Below are 17,722 nucleotides of genomic sequence, written 5' to 3'. Positions count from 1 at the left end.
CTCATGTTAACTGTACTATTATTCAGTCAATAAACTTAAAGATCAAAAAAAAAAAAAAAAAAAAAAAAAAAGTTGATGAATGAGGTTCATCTGGTAGTAACTACTTCACTGTTTCTCTGGTTTGTTGGATGTATGATGGCAGTAATGTGGTTTATTGTTAGAAAACTGGAGGCTGGAACAAATTTCAGAGGGCTGAAGCTTCCAGCTCATAACCAGGCACCAACACACAGTCTGATATGAGGTCTCCAGCAGGAGGAGGACAGGACACTAACTTTCACATCACAGGAGCTGCTCAGCTGACACTGCAGGAGGCGGAGCTCCACAGGTTACAGGAAGTGATCCAGAAGCACTTTTACTCTGACACACGCTCAGTTCAAACACCTGTTGGGCTCTTCGCTTTCTCTTTTCTTTTCAAACAAACGTTAGTGTGAGTTTGTCAGAGTTCCCCATCAACACAGCAGAGCGTCTGTGGTGAGTACGGCTCGTGTCTTTAAGCATTCATGAAAACAAAGCTGATCTTTGCATCTTTTAGCTTCTCAAACAGATTTTTTCCTGATGGAATATTTCATGCAGATTTCAGACTTTGTATTTTAGTTCATTGCATCATGTAGAGCTCAGTAAACTCATTTATCTTAAAGCAAACCTGTTTGAAGGCTCATATTTCAGCCGCTCACCCTCAGCTCACTCTGTCATGTTTGCTTAGCTTTCACAAGACTTGTTGAAACTGCTTCATGAGCTCAATAATACACAAACACTGTGGCAGTCTGCTGTCACACACATTTAGCACAAGTTAAAGGGAAGTAACAATACAACAGAACGAGGAAAGGTTGTTGGATATGAGTCTTTGTGTGGATGAAGTTTCAGAAATATTTGTAAAAATCAGCTGTTAAAAGTCTTATGCAATAATTTTTAGTGTAAGTCTTAAATCAGTTTATTCTAAATGTTTTCATTCAGAGGAAATTAAGCAGAAACATCCTGTCGGCTTCAACAGGTTTGATAACAGGTGTAAACTCATCGTTCACTCAGATCCATGAAGACGTTTCCAGCAGTCACAAATAAACACAAACATGCAAACAGCTGTGTAAACATCTTAGACACTTTTTAATATTCCTGACATCTTTCCCGTCTCAGTGTCCAAACATGGCTGCTGCCGCCCGTCTGCTGACTGAAGATCAGCTTCTGTGCTTCATCTGTCTGGATGTGTTCACCGATCCGGTCAGCACGCCGTGTGGACACAACTTCTGCAAAGCCTGCATGTGTAAATACGCAGATCCTGACGTCCCGTTCCAGTGTCCCGTCTGCATGAAGATGCTCTACCCAAAGCCCGAGCTGCAGGTCAACACTCTGATCTCTGAGATGGTCGAGGCCTTCAGACGCTCAGAGCAACGGCCAGGTAGACGGGTGGAGGTTCGCCATGGGGAAGGCTTCAAACTGATGGCGATTGTCTGCATGGTCTGCCTTTCATTACTTTGGGACTGCGTGAAATTCAATCATCCTCTGGAGGAAATGAGTAAAGGAGAGAAACTGGTGAAGATGGAGGCTGAAATCCAGCAGACGATCGAGGAGATGCGACTGAAGATTGAGGAGCTCAAACGCTCAGTGGAGCTCGGTAAAGAGGACACAGACAGAGAGATGACAGATGGTGCTCGGGTCTTTGCTGCTCTGAAGAAGTATGTCGAGAAAGGTGAGGCCAAGCTCACGGAGGCCATCAGAGAGAAGCAGAGACAAACAGAGCTGCAGGCTGCAGGCTTCATCAGAAAGATGGAGCAGGACATCCGTGAGCTGAAGAAGAGGAAGACGGAGGTGGAGCTGCTCTCTGTGCTTCAGCTGGAGGAGCCACTCTCTGAGGAGATGAAGGAGAAAGTACCCAAGATGCTCGCCAGGTTCGAGCTGAGGCGGGTCCAGAGCTACGCAGTGGACGTGACGTTTGATCCAGACACAGCAAATCCTTACCTCGTCCTGTCTGACGATGGGAAACAAGTTCACGATAGTGACGTGAGGCAGAAGCTTCCAGACAACCCAGAGAGATTTTCTTACTGCATCAATGTTTTAGGAGAGCAGAGTTTTTCTTCTGGCAGATTTTACTTTGAGGTTCAGGTTAAAGGAAAGACCGAGTGGACTGTGGGAGTGGCCACAGAGTCGACCAACAGGAAGGCTCAAATCACACTGAGTCCTGGGGACGGTTTCTGGACTGTGAGGCTGAGAGACGGATACGAGTACAAAGCTAAGGCTGACCCTGATGTCGCTCTCTCTCTCCGATCTGGTCCTGAGAGGGTGGGGGTGTTTGTGGACTATGACGAGGGTCGGGTCTCCTTTTATGACGTGGATACTGCAGCTCTGATCTACTCCTTTACTGGCTGCTCCTTCACTCAGAAGCTCCACCCATTCTTCAGTCCCGGTCTGAATGATGATGGTAGAAACTCTGCACCGCTAATCATCACCCCCATTGATTAGACCGGCCCCACAGCACCAGAGTAATGAGGTCAGGTTTCCCAGCCTTATCCTACACCACACTGTGAACTTGAAGCTCCTGTTGCTCGGTGCATCCTCTGGTATTCCAGTAAAAGAATACTTGGATTACTTGTGTTTCCTCGAGTTTCTATAAGTAGAATGGGAGGCAGCTCCCAGTTTGGCTTCAGGGGACAGACCCCCTCTCTACTTAAGACTCAGCTTCAAACTTCTCTCTTTCCAAAACAGCTGGGACTGGATCAGGTGACTGAGCCAGCCTTTAGTTTCACTGCCATGGGCTCAGGCCGAGTGAAAGATAAGTAAAGATTATTTGTGAATTATGTAACGCTACTCTAGAAATGCAGAGCTGATTGGGTCAAACCAACTAACTTCTTTTTGTCTTCTTCTTCACATTAAATCAATAATCCGACTCTTCCTGTTTATGTCACTGATTTTATTTAGAGATGTTATTTCATTATTCATGTTTCCACCCACGCAGGTCATGCTACTGCCAGGAATAACACACACCTGACTGATAGCATTTAGCCTCTGGGAGGTTTAAATGCCACAGATTCATTTTCCCCTGAACGGCACATTTGTTAACAGAGGCCAATAACTCATATATTTTTAATACCTGAGCTGTGGGAACGACACTTTAACCTCATCAGCACGGCTGGTGTTAGAAGCCTGCAGCCTTTCTAGTTTGAAGAGCAGCTGACTCAGCTAAGACAGAAACAGTGACCTGAGATTTTATTTAACTTTATTAACGAGCATTTATCATAGCAGAAGATTCCCGTCAGTGAAGAATTCATTCCTCACTCCAGTTTCATTCAGTTTCAGACTTGTTCAAGCAACAGAAGTAAAATCGAAAGATTGCAGCAGATGAGCCAAAATATGACAGGAAGCCTTCCAAACATCTGATTCCTGTCATATTAAAGCTCGTCTGTTCTGCCTTGTTTTCATCTCTGTCAGCTCTGAAACGCTACAGCGGTGGAAGTTCACAAAGTTTGAAATGTGTCTTTGTTAAAGTCATCGCTGTGAGCCGAGAGCTCGGGCTGCTGTGTGCTGCATCCTGTGATCTGCTTATTAGAATGAAGTCACTGATGGATGCTGCAGTTTGGAGCCGACTGAAAGGTTCATCAGCATTTCCATGTCAGACTCAGAGAGAGTCAGCACACTCTCCCTCCATCGTGAAATAAACTCCCAGGTATTCCCCCTCAGTGTGGACTGTCACAGCAAGTGGAAATGTCCTGTGATAGAAGAGGAACTTTTCCATAAGCAGGTGAGTTAGAAGGAGCCCCTCACTGATAATACACCTGCAGAGCAGCTCGCATCACTGCACGGGGAAACCGGTACTTCCAGTAATGTAAACTGGTTTTCTGTTAGTCAATGGGGGAGGATCCTCACAGGTAAAGGCAAACATTTAGAGCTTTTACACAGAGCACCTTATAGCAACGTGACGCAGCCACGGACATCCACACTTTCTCTTCACACACAAACCCGTTTTTCTTGTGTTCACAGAACAGCTGGTTGTTTATTTAGTCAAAAAGGCTGAACTCATGGAGGAGGCGTCCAAAATATTTTACCCAGTCTGGTGTTTATTCCTCTATCTAGTGGCCGATTAGACTTACTGCAGGACGTTTGCTGGTTTCGACTCAGACTCGTGTCTGAGGAGAGCGAGTCTGGAGTCATTTATGTGAATGATTTCGTTTCCGGCCACTCGGTGCTTTTGGGTCTGACAACAGAAACAAGAGATTTGAAAACCACCTGGTGGGAGGAGTCTTCATCTCCTCTGTGAGATTCAGACGTTCGGGTCAGAATCTGGTGTGAACAACATGAGTTGGTGGTGTTTCATGGGATGGATCTTTCGCTGGAACACTTTGGGCCCTCCAGCACCTCCTGAGCATCGTTTTAACAGCACGACCTACTCGTGTGTTGTTCCTGACCGTGGCCACAATGTAGCATCCTCTGCTGGCTGCTTCCAGGACGGCGCACGCATCTCACAGCACCTCAGACGGTTTCTGGAACCTCACGATGAGTTTGCTGTGCTCAGACGGCCTCCACAGTCCACAGAGGTGGAACGACAGCTTCACATCATGTATATCTGTGTGATGGTATCATGTCAACATGGATCAGCGTGTCAGAGGAATGTTTGCAGCACTCAGTGAGTTTGTGCCACGAAGGACTGAAGAGGCTTTTCAAGGAGGGTCCAACCTGGTACCAGCAAGGTGTACCTAATAAAGTGGCCTACAAGCATATACACAAAAATGAAAAGTGCGTGAAAGTTTCTCATAATTCCTGGTGTGAACTGGTGGAGATCATGTTGTGAGCTGCGTTTCTCTGCTTCACTGAGAGTAAAAAGAGTCGGGAGGCTTCACTGCAGCTGTAAGGCCCGCTGCACGTGCACGAGCACGTAAACGCATGCACGAGCACTTATACGGAGAAGAATTTTTGTTTTATTTAATCCAACATAAAAACTTTCAGTCTGTTCGCCACAAACAGGTTTAATCGCAGCTGTAAGTCAGTGCGTTCGTAGTGTATTTGTGCAGCATGTTGTTGAGCGGCTCTCGTGCGAGTGTGTAAAACTTTGATTCCCGTCGCCCGCGGGGGGCTGTCAGGCGCTGAAATGAAAGCACGTTTGACTTTGTTGGAACTTGTCGGATGAAGCTGTGAGTCACACAAAGCTAATACATAAACTCTCCAGACACACGCATGCATGCACATCGCTCCCCTTCAGCACCTGGACTCCACGTCTTCTTTATTTGTGCTGAGGAGGATGAGACGCACTGGTTTAGCGCAAACGAGCTGAGAGGTAAAGTAAAGCTTCATCTTCGTCTGCTTCATTTCAGGTGAGACTGAGGCTGGTGTGAGTAAAGCTGCTGGTTGACCCGTGTGTTCCTGATCAGAGTACCAGCCTGTGGCGAAAATATTCTTTTTAAGCTGTAAGGTTTGTTAGAAAGTGAAAAATAACTTTTTAAACTTTAGTGAATGTTTGAGGGAAGCTCAGACCCTCTGTGTACTACAAAAACAAGAAGAATCACAATGTTTAAATACATGTAGTGTTTGAAGAGTTTCATGTGTTCATGTGGCATCACTGTGGCATCACTGTCCAAGTGTGATCAGGTTCTTGTTATGAGCAGATTTGAATCTCGTGTGTTTGCCAGCACTGAGCTGTTAAACTGTGCAGGGACACATGTGGAGCCTTTGCAGGAGGTTTTGGGGGGAGTGTGAGTCACACTCTGCCCCGTTAATAGATTCTCCTGTTATATCAGGATCATTTATTTCCAAAAAGATGCCCAGTCATCTGAAGCAGTGGAAACATCTCCCTCCGGTCCAGCGGTTTAGCATCATGTGTTGGTCTGGGTTTGCAGAAGGCTGGTGCTGAGAGGGCTGAGCAGCACTCAGACATCCAGCAGCCGTTTACAGAAGCTCCTGTTCGGACCAGCCTGTCACTTTCTCTGGCATCACTGAAACATTGTTTTCCAATCAGCTTCACACATCAGCTGAGCTGGAGGCACCAGGTTTTGGCATTAGTGACAAAAACACTTGAGGGCACCATTTTTTAACTTTTCCTTCTTTAAGGCCTACGAGGAAGTGAGGTGTCGGCGCCATGAGGGTATCAGATGTTGTCTTTGCAGGGTGACTGCTGTGAAAGCGTTTGTTTCATCCTGAACTCTGTCGTTTCCTAAATGAAGCCAAATAAGTTTTAATGCTCAGACACAACCAGAGAATGAAAGCTGACAGCGCGATCTCAGTGACGAGGCTGCTAAGGATGTTATTTTCAGATAGGCAGAAGTTAAAATGTCCTTTAAAAGCTCTAAAACTCAAAGTTCTCTGAGCATCTCTGACCCACAGAGGCTGTTTGTTTTGGGTCTGAATTTAAAGATGTTTTTGAGTTGATGATAAAAAAATCGCAGCAGTGAGGAGTTAATCAGTCCAGGTGTTCCTAATAGACCGTCTCTAAATATGTTTTATTCTAATAAAACCTTCAATGTTTACATTTCAAGATTGGGAAGAAAAAACTATCAGCGGTGCTTCATAATTCAGTTTAGGGTTTAATGTCAGAACCTGGAGATTTTAAAAATGTGGGTTCAGAAGAACAAGGAAGCAACCAAAGTGGATTATTTTAAAAGGTATATAAAGGTCGTACATGTTGATTCTGCTTCTCTTCAAGTGACCCAGAGTTTCCTACGTGTGATCCTGTGAACGTCCCGTCACAGTCGGAGTATTTTTAAATGTTTGGAAACTCACAGGATGAATATGAGGTGCTTTAAAAACATTTTTACACCAAAGCCTCGAGGTAGTATTTTTATGTCTTTAAAGCTGTTTGTAATTCTTGTGTTTTAAAAACCTGAAGAAACAATGACTTTATGTTGGCCTGTGGAAGAGATAAACAAAGGCTGGACTTTTCTGTAATACCACTTTGTTCCACAGCAGGGCGCAGCAGCTCCGTGTAACCTTTATTTAAACTGTCACAAAGTTGGCTTTGGAAACATGCAGGACGACGGCCAGGAAGGCGACTCTGTTCATCTGGACGTTTTCACTGAGAGAGACATTTGTTCACTCAGCTCAGTCACTCCTTCAGCTTTGACTTGGTTACGTTGAGATGAACAGAATCGACTTTCTGGCGTTTCCTCACCTGGATGTCTGAGCAGCATCAAGACACGTAAAGAAGGAATTCTGGACTTGTTCGCGAAGCAGAATAAAAACTGAGACGTACTGTTGGCCCTTCCTTTTCTTGTATTGTGATATCTTGGGGACTAAATGTGCAGATAACCTACTTTACACTGACAGGAAGTGGATTTTCCCCAGTCTGACCCACTGAAGGTCACAGTGGGCTGTATGTGTGCCTCCGTGTCACGTGAGGTGGCGTCCCGTCCTAGGACCTGGCGTCCACATATGTGGACATCACATCAAATACTACATTTTGCTCTACAAGGGCCTGAAATCCTCTTCATCAGGTCCCAGTCTGATGAAGAGAAATTAAAAATGCATGCATGGAGAGTTCGGGTCTTAGGAGGTTAAAGGCTCTCTGCACTCGTCTCCAAGGTTACGCTGACTCAGGGCGCCGTCGTGTAAAAGTACAGCCCGACCCGTCTTTAACTTCAGTGAACATCTCTTAAACACGACACACTGACTCGCAGTCCTGAGACCTCAGCACTGTTGGTCAAGTTACTTGAAAAAAGTAATCGGATTACAGTAACGCGTCTCTGGTCCTCAGTGAGGTTATGCTTTAGTTTTGATGATGCTGTCAGGGATTGTGTCCTCCAGGTTTCACTTCCTGTCTTAGTAGTCGCTCTTCCTCAAGTCAACTTCCTGTCTTTGGTTCCCTGACTGTTTGTCTCACGGCTCTTCTCCGAGCTCCCTCCCTTCTTTTCTCTGTATGAAGAGTCTCATCCCTGTGCCTTCCTTTGTGGTTTCTGTAGACTTTAAACTTTTGCCTCAGTCCTCGGTTCTTCTCCCTCCATCAGATGACGGATGGGCCACAGTGGTTTGTTTTCAGCATTGATGCTGGAAGCCTTTAAATAATTTCAGTTGAGGAGAATTCAGGTGTTTTCAGTCCATTTGTTGGACTGTTGGAAAACCTTTGATGCCACCTCCCAGTTCACCAGTAAAACCTCAGACCTGCTTCAGTTTTGCTGAGGATTGTTTTTCTACATTCGTCCCATCTGTTAAAAGCAAAGCCACATTTATCAGGAGAACAAAGAGCTGCGTCCTTTCTGCAGAGCTTTCAATCATTCTAAAGAGCTTTTTCCACCAGAGACACAAAGGAGAGAAACACGAGCTCAGAGACATATCGGTGTGCAAACACGGCCTCGGGCGTGCAGCAAAGTCCACTTCACTGTAAGAAAATCAGGCTTTTTACGAGTCGCGCTCTTTCATCTCTCACACAATACGAGAGCTGCTTTGTTGTGGACTGACTGCAGCAGCATGTGTGTTGTTGCAGCAGTTAGCGTTGGATGGACAGGTCGACGGCGGAGAGGACAGTCGGCTCAGGCAGAGGCGTCGTAAACAAAGGTAAGACCAGAGAGGTTTGTTCTGAAATGTTGGTTAAAAGAATCACAGCTGAGAATAAATCATGTTTGGACTGAATGTGAATGCACGTTAAAGGCTGTCAGGAGTTTGGGAAACATGGTGGAAAATCCTGTGAGAGCATCAGAGACGACGTATTAACGACTAAATATTTCTTCACAGTCTTCAGAAAACCACCAAAGACTGTTCGGCTGACGTCGCCAAGTTTAGATGTTTTTACTTTCATGTGGATATCAATCAATAACTCCAGAGACATTATTCATGGAGACGAAACAAATCACATCAAACACATTAATCATCATTAGGTTACAGGAATAAAGTTGTTTTCAGAATCATTTTTCTCTCCACTTGGAGACAAACGAGTAAGAAAAACATTTGTATCCTGTAGTTATCACACATTTATCATCATTACATGTTTTTATTGGTTTTGAGTCTGTATCCACTCTTTGCTTCAGCACATTCATCATCGTTTTCCTTTATTTTTGCAGTGGAAACTTGAACATGTAAAAGTGTTAAATCAAAAACTTCCTATGAAGAAACTAAATGTTGTTTGTTGTCTCGTTTATGTCCAAGTGGCCACAAATCAACAAAACCAGGTTTACAGAAATCCATGACAAAGGAGAGTCAGCTCTCGGTCAGTGTGTCGATGATCAGTCATCCAGGAAACCACAGAAAGTTTGTTCGGTTCACCAAAATCAACTTTTCAGACTTTCAGTGAACAAGATTTGCGCGGCTCACGTGGGTTTTAAACCGGAGCCCTGTGACAGAAGCCCACAGGAGGCTCGCGTCTCCGGCTGGAACTGAACCAGACTGAAGATTTAGGAGACAGAAATTTACAACCACATCTTTAACGTTGTTTAACATTCAAAGATCAACCAGCTGAAGGATAAACCTGAACGTCTGGCAAGGTTGGATCCTCTCATTGCACCACAGCTGCCAACACAGAAGCTCTCGACTCATCCAAATCCAAACCTGAGCCTCGGGAATCGTCATGTTTGTTCTTGGAGTCGTACCTGCAGAACAGAGCCTGTGTAGCTGCTGCCACGTCAGTGTTGTGCTGCTGAAGCTAAACGCTTCACTTTGCTCTCTTCAGTGTTTTCTGGCGATGCGTTGAAATGAAGAACATGAAGCTGAACCACAGCAGCACGACTGCGAGCTGTGAAACTAAAGAAAGACCTGAAAGGTGTTCAGATGACAGGTCTTCATAACTGGCACCTGCTCTGTACTGAGAGTGATGCCGCTGTGTTTCTGTCTCGTGTGGTTCCTGGCACAGGCTGGCAGCTGACAGCTTATCATTGATAATAGAAATGGAGACGACTGTGGGCAGCACCTGCTGTGTGCCTGGCATAAGTCACACCTGAGGCTGCAGGGCTCACAGTCATAAAGCATGCTGAGACACAGAGAGGCAAGCGGAGGATCATCTGAGGAATGTTGTTACTTTTCTTCTTTTTTTAAATTAAAGGTCAAATATGAACTCTGCCAGTTCGGTCTTGCAGTCCTCGCCTGGCTCGGTCGCGGCAGGCAGACAGTTTGATAAATTACTGAACCGATGACAAGAAAAACAAAGATTAAAGAAGGAAAAATATTCATTTGGTTTTAACTAAGCTGTTTGTCTGCAGTCTCTTTGCCTTCAGGTGGTCCATCACTGGGTGTCAGTGGGTCAGGTGGTGGAGCTGCACCAGGAGGCTCTGGAGTGACCACATCCAGCAAGGGAATCAGCACCACCTCTGTAGGAGCTTCCTCTGCTGCATCTTCAGGCGGAGGGTCTCTGGTTTCAGAGGCTTGGGAGGCGTCGGGTGAAGAGTCCAGGGCTGCTGCCGGCTCCTCAAACATGTCCTACAGTGCAGGAAGCGGTGGCAGAGAGGGGGCGAAAAGGGACGGAGGTTTGGGCGCTGTGACAGTTTCCACCGTGAACAAACCCGGCTACAGCTCAGGAAGATCAGGGGAGGCGAAGAGGGGCTCCTCCTCCTCCTCCTCCGTGTTCACTTCTTCACCTGCTTCAAAGGAGAGGAAGAGCATCACCACCATGGCTGCAGCGCTGTCAGAGGCCTTTGACGGTGAGGGTCAAAGGTCAATAAGCAGTAATAAGCCAGCTTTATGTTACTGAGAGACGTGAAAAAATAAGATGCTTAATTATGGAATCAGAACCAGCAAATTACAATCAGCGCCAAAAAAGTAAAAGCAGACATTTTTCAGGAATCGACCAGTTCCTGTAGAAAACATGACGAGTCGTAGTAAACATGTTAAATCACTTTAATGAAATTAATGTTTTTAATAAAAAATCACAGAAATCAGCTAAAGTCATAAACAGCCTGAATCATCGAAGGTTCAACCTTCACACATTAACTGGCTGCAGTTTGGTCTGAGTTGCAGCAGGGGGCGCTGGCAGGCTAATCCTCGAGTCAATGAAGCTAAACAGCTAAAATAATTGTTTACATCATCTACTAGAAAGAATCAAACTATCACATTTATTCTAACCGAACGAGCTTCTCGGGTTAGAGGTGAAACATCTTCAACAAACTCAAAGACGTCCGGTCACTTTCTCTTTAAGCTCCGAAGACTTTTTATTTTATCTTCGTGAACATATTAATTGTTTGTCCAGCTGAAATAAGTCATTGGCAGAGCATTTTGTTCACTGCAAGCATGAAGTGAGTATATTTAGATGCTATTGCATCAGTTAGATTAAAAATATGCAGCTGAAGTCGACCAGACATCGATTAGCACGTCAGTATCCAGATGTTAGAGGTAAAAAAACTGAACCTCTAAGCTTGTTCGGAAACCTGGAACCTCCATCGAGACCGGAGGCCTCAAGTGGCCATTTGAGGAACTGCAGTGTCGGTGTTTCTGTATTCATAGTTGTAGTTAAAGCCCAGCAGAAGCTTCCACGGCTGGTTGTGGTGATGCAGCTCCCTCTGCTGCTCGGGCTGCTGCGATGACCTTCACTCACAGAAACGAGTTTACATCAGCTCAAACTGTAAAGAAGAAACTGAGCTTCAACTATTGTCTAAAACACGTCTACTGAACCATGATGGACATTTCCAGGAAAACAAAAGAATATAAAATATCTATGTTTGGACTCTTCAGGTTCTCGTTCATGCTGGACGGTCTCGATAGCGCCCCCTGTGGAACAGGATGTCCAGCTTTCTAATAATTAGTTCTTTAATTTTATGTTTCAGAGAGCTCGAGTCCAAACTCCTCTCCAGAGTACAACAGGAAGGATTATGGTGAGTTTATGCTTGAATTTCAGATTAAAAGTTTACACGTGCACTATAACAGATTTTTGGACGTTGTGTTTTTACAGGCAGTTCAAGCGCACCATCCACTTCTGTCACTAGAGGGAGAGCTCAGAGCCGAGGTGACACGCTGAAACCACATGATCAATAAAAATGAAGCACGACACCGTTTTGTTTTAATCTAAAGGTATCAGGTTAAAGGTCAACTGATTAGTTCGGGTTGCTTTCAGAGAGTGAGATCAGAGTCCGGCTGCAGAGCGCTTCTCCTACAGGAAGCTGTGAGTATCGCCCTCCATCACACATCCAGACCGTAAAGCATTCATCCATCAGTTTGGTCCAAATACACTGGTTCCTGTGCTTCAGGGACGGAGCTGGACGACGTGAAGCGCCTGCTGAGAGGAAACCGCTCCACCGGCATCAGCCCCACCCAGTCCCCTAACAACACGCTGCCCATCCCCAAGAAGGCCAGCGTGGACCCGAGGACCCTGCCTGACAGCTCCGGTGCAGGTTTGGTCACTTTAAAGGCCTCACATGTCACTCGTGTAGCAATTTAAACTCTGAGATGATGCAGAGGTGGACCTCAGGAGTTGCCCACCTCTACACAAACGCTTTAGACGGGCAACAACCATCCTGGATTGAGAGGATTGATCCAGGATGCATCTAACTGCTGGACTCAACCAACAGGTCCAGCTTATATTTGTCAGGTGTGACATCGAGATCACATCGAGTCCATGCAACCTTTGTCAGAGCTGCGACTGAGCAATGAGGGCTGAAAGGAGGCCCAGTTAGGCCCAAACATGTCTGCCATGTGAGGAGGAGGTGAGTGGATGAATATCTCCTCTTTCTTCCCTCTTAGATCAGTACGGCAGCCTGTGGAGTGGCTCGTCTGTGAGCAGCTACATGTGCAACCCCAACCACAGCAACCTGAGCAGCCTCTACCAGCCAGGTCGGTGACAGGAGGGTTTGTGTTTGCCTCAGAGAGGATGGAGGTCGCGAACTTTGTTTGTTAGGCCAAACTTTCTGCTTCACGCTCTGTATGGATCCTCTGCTGTTTTCCTTCAGCAACAGTAAATAAAAATAAACATGAATCCGCACAATTTCAAAATCCTGCTCCAGATCAGCTCGTTACCGTGGTGATGCAGACAGGTCGCAAGGTTCAACTTAAGCTTCAGATCTGATCTGTGTTTGTAGCACAGCAGCATAGAGAAAAGGTTCGTTTACTTTGGTGAAGAAAGACGAAAAGTTTCACCGTTTCCTTTAATAAAAAACAATGTTTGTGTAAACACTGTTTATAAACAAACCGTGGGGCAGTTTCTGAAAAGAAAAATCTATAAAAGCTTGTTTTTATTTTATAAATGTTTTAATATAAAATCGTCTTAAATATTGAACATATTCAGAGACGTCATTTTAAATTCACCTCAAACAAAAAGAAAACGCTGAAGACTTTACAAACCTATAAAGGAAGATGATGAAGATGATTTTAACCACAATACTGTGATGCAAGGAAACAAAGACAACAAAGGGAAAAATAAGCCACAGCAACCCTTTGTAAACCTTTGTTTACTGAAGACATGGATAGATAAAGCTGCTGGGCATTAAAACACTGCATATGTTACATGCTGCATGCGTGTCCCTGCTATAGATGAACGGAGGTATCATCGTTTCCTCTGGCAGTAACAGAGTCCTGTGATGTTCTCCCTCAGTTCGCCCTGCACTGCATGTTTCTGCTGTAGACCCGTGCAGGCCTCTGAAGCCTTTTCTTTGCCGTCGGTGGCAGATAATGATGATAAGACTAATGCGGCTGTTCTGTCACGTACAGGAGCTCAGAACAACCTGACACTCGGCTCTCCGTCTGTGAGCGGCGGCCCGTCTCCGGCGCAGAACGGCAGCTCCGGTGAGCCTTTTCCTGCCGTGTCACAGCGCAGCGTTCAATGCTGAGCTTCACGCTGTCACCGGATAACGACGCTGTTTGACTCTGTTTCAGCTCCAGTGTACGGCGTGCAGAATAACCTGACCACTCCCACTGCCTTTTCTCCCACTGCAGCCAACACACACATAGGTGAAGCACTGATCCTTTATCCAGTCTGTCCCACTTCACCTCCTAGACGTGACACTAAAAAGCACCCGCACACATTAGCTCACAGCTTTGCCCTCTCCCTGTTTAATGAGGACGTGTTCCTGTCTCCTCACAGTTTACGGCGTGCAGAAGAACGTGTCTGGAACGAGCACAGGTGAGGACATGAAGATAACGCTCCAGCTGCTGGCTATGAAAAAGATTTAAGATGTTTAATTAGGCACAGGTCATCACTGACACGAATGTCCCGCTGTCTGTGTCTGACAGTGAGACCCAGCAGCCCCACCGGTGACGAGGCCTCGGGGAAAGACTTTAAGTTTGTGCTCACGGAGAAGGAGAACGCTCCAATCAAGCCGACAGAGCGGCTCGTCGTGGTCAAAGACACCGGGAAGCAGTTCATGTCTGCTGCACCTGCCAGTTTACCCGGTAACACAAACTGAAAATCTGAGCTTTATTATTTGGAGTTAAATTTGAAGGTCTAGAGCACAGCTGTGTTTGGCTCTTGTAGATATATTATTACTTTAATGGTCCTGAAGATCTGCTTCTTGATCAGGGGTCATTGATGTGTTGCAGCTTTGTTCTCTGATGACACCCTGAAGACTGAGAAACTGAAATCCTTCAGCACAGTGGACAGAGCAACAGAATGTAGGCCGGATAACTGTCACACAGGTTATACGCCAGGTTTGCACTTATTAATGTCATCTCTGTTTCTGCCGTAGCTTCGACCCTGAAAGCTGGGACTAAAGACAAAGCCACCTATGCAGGTATGTTAACAGTCTTAATAAACTCCTGCAGATTTAGATATTCTGACATATTTAGGGTGTGATGTTACCCACACATCGTCAGCTGTTAGCTACAAAGCGAAACACTTTACATGTGCACTGGGAACTGCTAGCCTGGGTCTGTGTGGAGGTCTCCTAGGCCATCTGAAGTTGATTAATTATGTTTTAATAAATAAGCCAAAAGGAAAAATCGTATCAACTAAACAGCAGCTTTAACGTCGTGAGCAGCAGCCTCTTGAGCTGAACAGTGAAGCCTGCAGGCTCTCAGACTCTCAGGAATCACGCTCACATGTGAGCAAACCTTTGTCCTGTCTTCATCCCCTCACCTCAAACGGTCGTAGCAGATGGCCCCGCCCCTCCCTGAGCCTGGGTGAGGTTTCTTCCTCTTAAAAGGGAGTTTTTCCTTCCCGCTGTCGCCAGCGGGGACCACTTGAAAAATGAGAAAAATCATATTTTGCACGGTTGGATCTTAACAAGGTTGCAGGTAGAGCTTCAACATCCAACAAGAAGAAATGGGAGTGACGCAAAACATTTTCTGAGCGATTTATTGAAAATAACGCTTAAACTGAAACAGGCTGTTGCAAAATGTGGATTCATTGTCATTTTCGGTCAGGTAGTCACACTGCCGTGACGTTCTGGTGGCAAAGCCAAACAAACGTTAGCTTTTAGAACATGGTCGGGTTGTTGAACTGCAGCAGCAGGGTCACGGTGCCCACAGGAGAATAACATCACTCTCTTGGACCATCCTGCGTGTTCCTCTGATCTAAATCCAACTGAGAACTTTCAGGATGGATGGCAGGGGAGGTTTACAGAAATGGACAACAGTTCCAGACAGTAGATGTGTTTGTGCAGCCGTCTGTTCCCCCTCACCTCATGGAAACGCTTGAATCAAGAAGCCACAACGAATGTTTGAAGTGATCATCAATAACAGTGGAGCTGCTCATGACTGAGTTCATGTTTGATTTCTGTTTTGGGGGGTTTACAGGTTTTACAGGTGTAAAACAGCCTGTTTCAGTTTAAACGCTGTTTTTAATAAATGGCTAGAAAAAAAGTTTTTTCTCGCTCTCATTTCCTCTTGTTGCACGTTGAAGCTCTACTTGGAACCTTGTTACGATCTTAAACTTTTGATCGGGGCTGCATGATGGTATGATTGTAGGGTCTGCCTTACAATAAAAGCACCTTGAGGCAACTGTTGTTGTGATTTCTTTCTGTATAAATAAAACTGATTTGAATTGAAATCACGAAACCGGACTTTTGTAAAAATCTGGCTCATTTTTGCAACAGTCGCCCCCTGCTGGCCGTTAAAGAAGAATGCAGGTTTATTTTTATCTTGTATGTAAAAATAGATCCAATATGACTAAACAACATGAATCTGTTTATTTCTCAGACATCCATATAAAAGACATGAAACAGTCCAGTTTTGGCTTGTGCTCCTGCTGCAGCTGGTGGCAGTGGCTCCTGGGCCTCCTGCTCAGCCTGTTGCTCCTCTTCAGTGTCCTTTTTGGACTCATTGCTTTGGGTAAGATGGAAAGACTTCACCATCACAGGGGTCTGTGAGAGTGATCTGCACAGGTTTACCTGCCAGCCTGCGTCTTGTCTCACAGGTGAAGAAGTCAGACGCCTGAAAGGCCGCGTGGACGTTCTGGAAGCCATCACCAGATCCGCGTCAGTCAGTCACTTGACGTCTTCTGGCAACAAAATCTCCGAGCGGGTGGAATCCACATACATCGAGAAGAACGCCGCTTCAACCCTCATCGACTCCGACAACGGGCTCAACCTGGATGGTGCTGGCAAAGGCGGAGGCACGGGAAACAGCCTGGTCCAGGACAGGGCCACCCTGGAAAGACTCATACAGCAGCTGGTCAGGGATGAGCTCCGCTCAGGATCTGTAAGAGGTGTGAAAATGTAACGCACCAATCAGCTGTCTTCAACCATTTCTGGACATTTAACAAATACTGAAAACTTTATTTGGGTTTAGAAACTCTGGCATACTCACTGAAAGGAGAGAGAGGAGAGCCGGGACCTAAAGGTTTGAAATCATTTAAAAATCGTTTAGAAATTCATGTTTTGTTTGTATTTATCGTCTCGGCTTCTGCATTACAGGTGACCCAGGGCCATTAGGACAAAAAGGTGAGGAGTACTTCTAGCTACACATAATAACGGTGTAATATGTGCAACTAGCTGCTGACACTTGTTTTGTTGCAGGTGATATAGGAACGTCTGGCCCTCCAGGTAAGCCTCAGAACTAATGTGTTTGTTTCCTCCCCGGTGAGCCGACAAACCTCTTCTTTGATGTCTGTCTGCTTTAGGTCTTCCTGGGCAGATTGGGCACCCAGGTTTGGAAGGACCAAGGGGACCAAAGGGAAGTGCAGGTATATTTAATAATTAATATTTAATAACTTTTGTAAAGACAACACTAAAAGGAAAAAAAGCCCTGACTCCTCCTCTTCTTTGCTCAGGTGAACCAGGTGCTGAGGGACCACAAGGTCAGAGGGGTCGGGAAGGACCGGTGGGCCCTCGAGGAGAACCTGGATCACCTGGCTTTGGAGCCAAAGGAGACAGAGGTTTGAAACTATACAAGTAAGTCAGCGAGCTAAATACATGAGAGGATTTACTGATTGTATTTTGGCTTTGAAAGGATTCCAGGGTGAGCCAGGACGACCGGGTCCCGCTGGTATTGCTGGACCTGCAGGTCCAAAAGGTAAAGTTAAGCTTGTGATGATCAGACCAGATAGTTTAGATTCAAAGAATCAAAATGTTATTTAGCAGGTTTTAGGTTAAATGCTAATTAGCAGCTACAAGCATGTTTTTCTTGTCTGCTTTAGGTGCCACAGGAGAGCCGGGTGCCGCAGGAAGTCCTGGTAAAGACTCAGTTTCACATCTATATTAAAAGTGTTGATTTGTGTCGACCAACGGTCTTTTCTTCATTAAATCTGTCAAAATGTATCCAGGTGCTCCTGGATCAAAGGGATTCCAGGGGGAGGCGGGGCTTCCAGGAACCAAAGGTAGACGCTTTCTCTTCGGTTTTTTAGACTTGTGTATAAACTGGGATGCTGACACTTCTAAGTGTGTTGTGACAATATTACCCAAAATCCATAGACCGTGTGTACATTCAGTGGCCACTTTATTAGATACACCTTGCTCATACCTGG

General features: G+C 45.6%; 2 protein-coding genes across 9 annotated transcripts in view; both read left to right on the top strand.

Moving 5' to 3' along the window:
• Positions 1-236: 236 nt before the first annotated feature.
• On the top strand, positions 237-2,879 carry LOC146708562 (E3 ubiquitin-protein ligase TRIM21-like). 2 transcript variants are annotated; one of them, XM_085460518.1, is made up of 2 exons: positions 237-335; positions 1,132-2,879. In XM_085460518.1, the coding sequence occupies exons 1-2, from the start codon at positions 237-239 to the stop codon at positions 2,452-2,454; spliced, it is 1,422 nt and encodes a 473-aa protein (XP_085316644.1). In that variant the 3' UTR covers positions 2,455-2,879. The 2 variants fall into 2 exon arrangements, with proteins under 2 accessions (XP_085316644.1, XP_085316643.1); XM_085460517.1 differs by lacking the exon at positions 237-335 and adding an exon at positions 407-471.
• A 2,288-nt stretch (positions 2,880-5,167) lies between these two features.
• The window catches only part of LOC146708561 (uncharacterized), a 22,060-nt gene continuing 9,505 nt past the window's right edge, over positions 5,168-17,722 (top strand). For 3 of the 7 annotated variants that reach the window (XM_085460511.1, XM_085460512.1, XM_085460508.1), the window contains exons 1-25: positions 7,329-8,292; positions 8,396-8,466; positions 8,644-8,685; positions 10,101-10,538; positions 11,658-11,705; positions 11,783-11,836; positions 11,945-11,992; positions 12,078-12,221; positions 12,571-12,660; positions 13,534-13,608; positions 13,699-13,773; positions 13,907-13,945; positions 14,056-14,214; positions 14,362-14,433; positions 14,508-14,552; positions 15,958-16,089; positions 16,175-16,465; positions 16,549-16,599; positions 16,674-16,700; positions 16,776-16,802; positions 16,880-16,942; positions 17,030-17,134; positions 17,209-17,271; positions 17,396-17,431; positions 17,522-17,575. In XM_085460511.1, the coding sequence (XP_085316637.1) occupies positions 8,409-8,466; positions 8,644-8,685; positions 10,101-10,538; positions 11,658-11,705; positions 11,783-11,836; positions 11,945-11,992; positions 12,078-12,221; positions 12,571-12,660; positions 13,534-13,608; positions 13,699-13,773; positions 13,907-13,945; positions 14,056-14,214; positions 14,362-14,433; positions 14,508-14,552; positions 15,958-16,089; positions 16,175-16,465; positions 16,549-16,599; positions 16,674-16,700; positions 16,776-16,802; positions 16,880-16,942; positions 17,030-17,134; positions 17,209-17,271; positions 17,396-17,431; positions 17,522-17,575 (2,236 nt within the window). In that variant the 5' untranslated portion in view covers positions 7,329-8,292; positions 8,396-8,408. Of the gene's footprint in view, positions 5,261-7,327; positions 8,293-8,395; positions 8,467-8,643; positions 8,686-10,100; positions 10,539-11,657; positions 11,706-11,782; positions 11,837-11,944; positions 11,993-12,077; positions 12,222-12,570; positions 12,661-13,533; positions 13,609-13,698; positions 13,774-13,906; positions 13,946-14,055; positions 14,215-14,361; positions 14,434-14,507; positions 14,553-15,957; positions 16,090-16,174; positions 16,466-16,548; positions 16,600-16,673; positions 16,701-16,775; positions 16,803-16,879; positions 16,943-17,029; positions 17,135-17,208; positions 17,272-17,395; positions 17,432-17,521; positions 17,576-17,722 lie in introns of those variants that run through there. The other 4 variants (XM_085460509.1, XM_085460510.1, XM_085460514.1 and 1 more) reach the window with 4 other exon arrangements.

Source organism: Copadichromis virginalis, linkage group LG6, assembly GCF_057382275.1.
Source record: "Copadichromis virginalis isolate Kocher_CV1m ecotype Utaka linkage group LG6, C_Virginalis_male_GT1.1, whole genome shotgun sequence".
Lineage (NCBI taxonomy): Eukaryota > Metazoa > Chordata > Actinopteri > Cichliformes > Cichlidae > Copadichromis > Copadichromis virginalis.
This window is presented reverse-complemented; position numbering and strand designations above follow the sequence as displayed.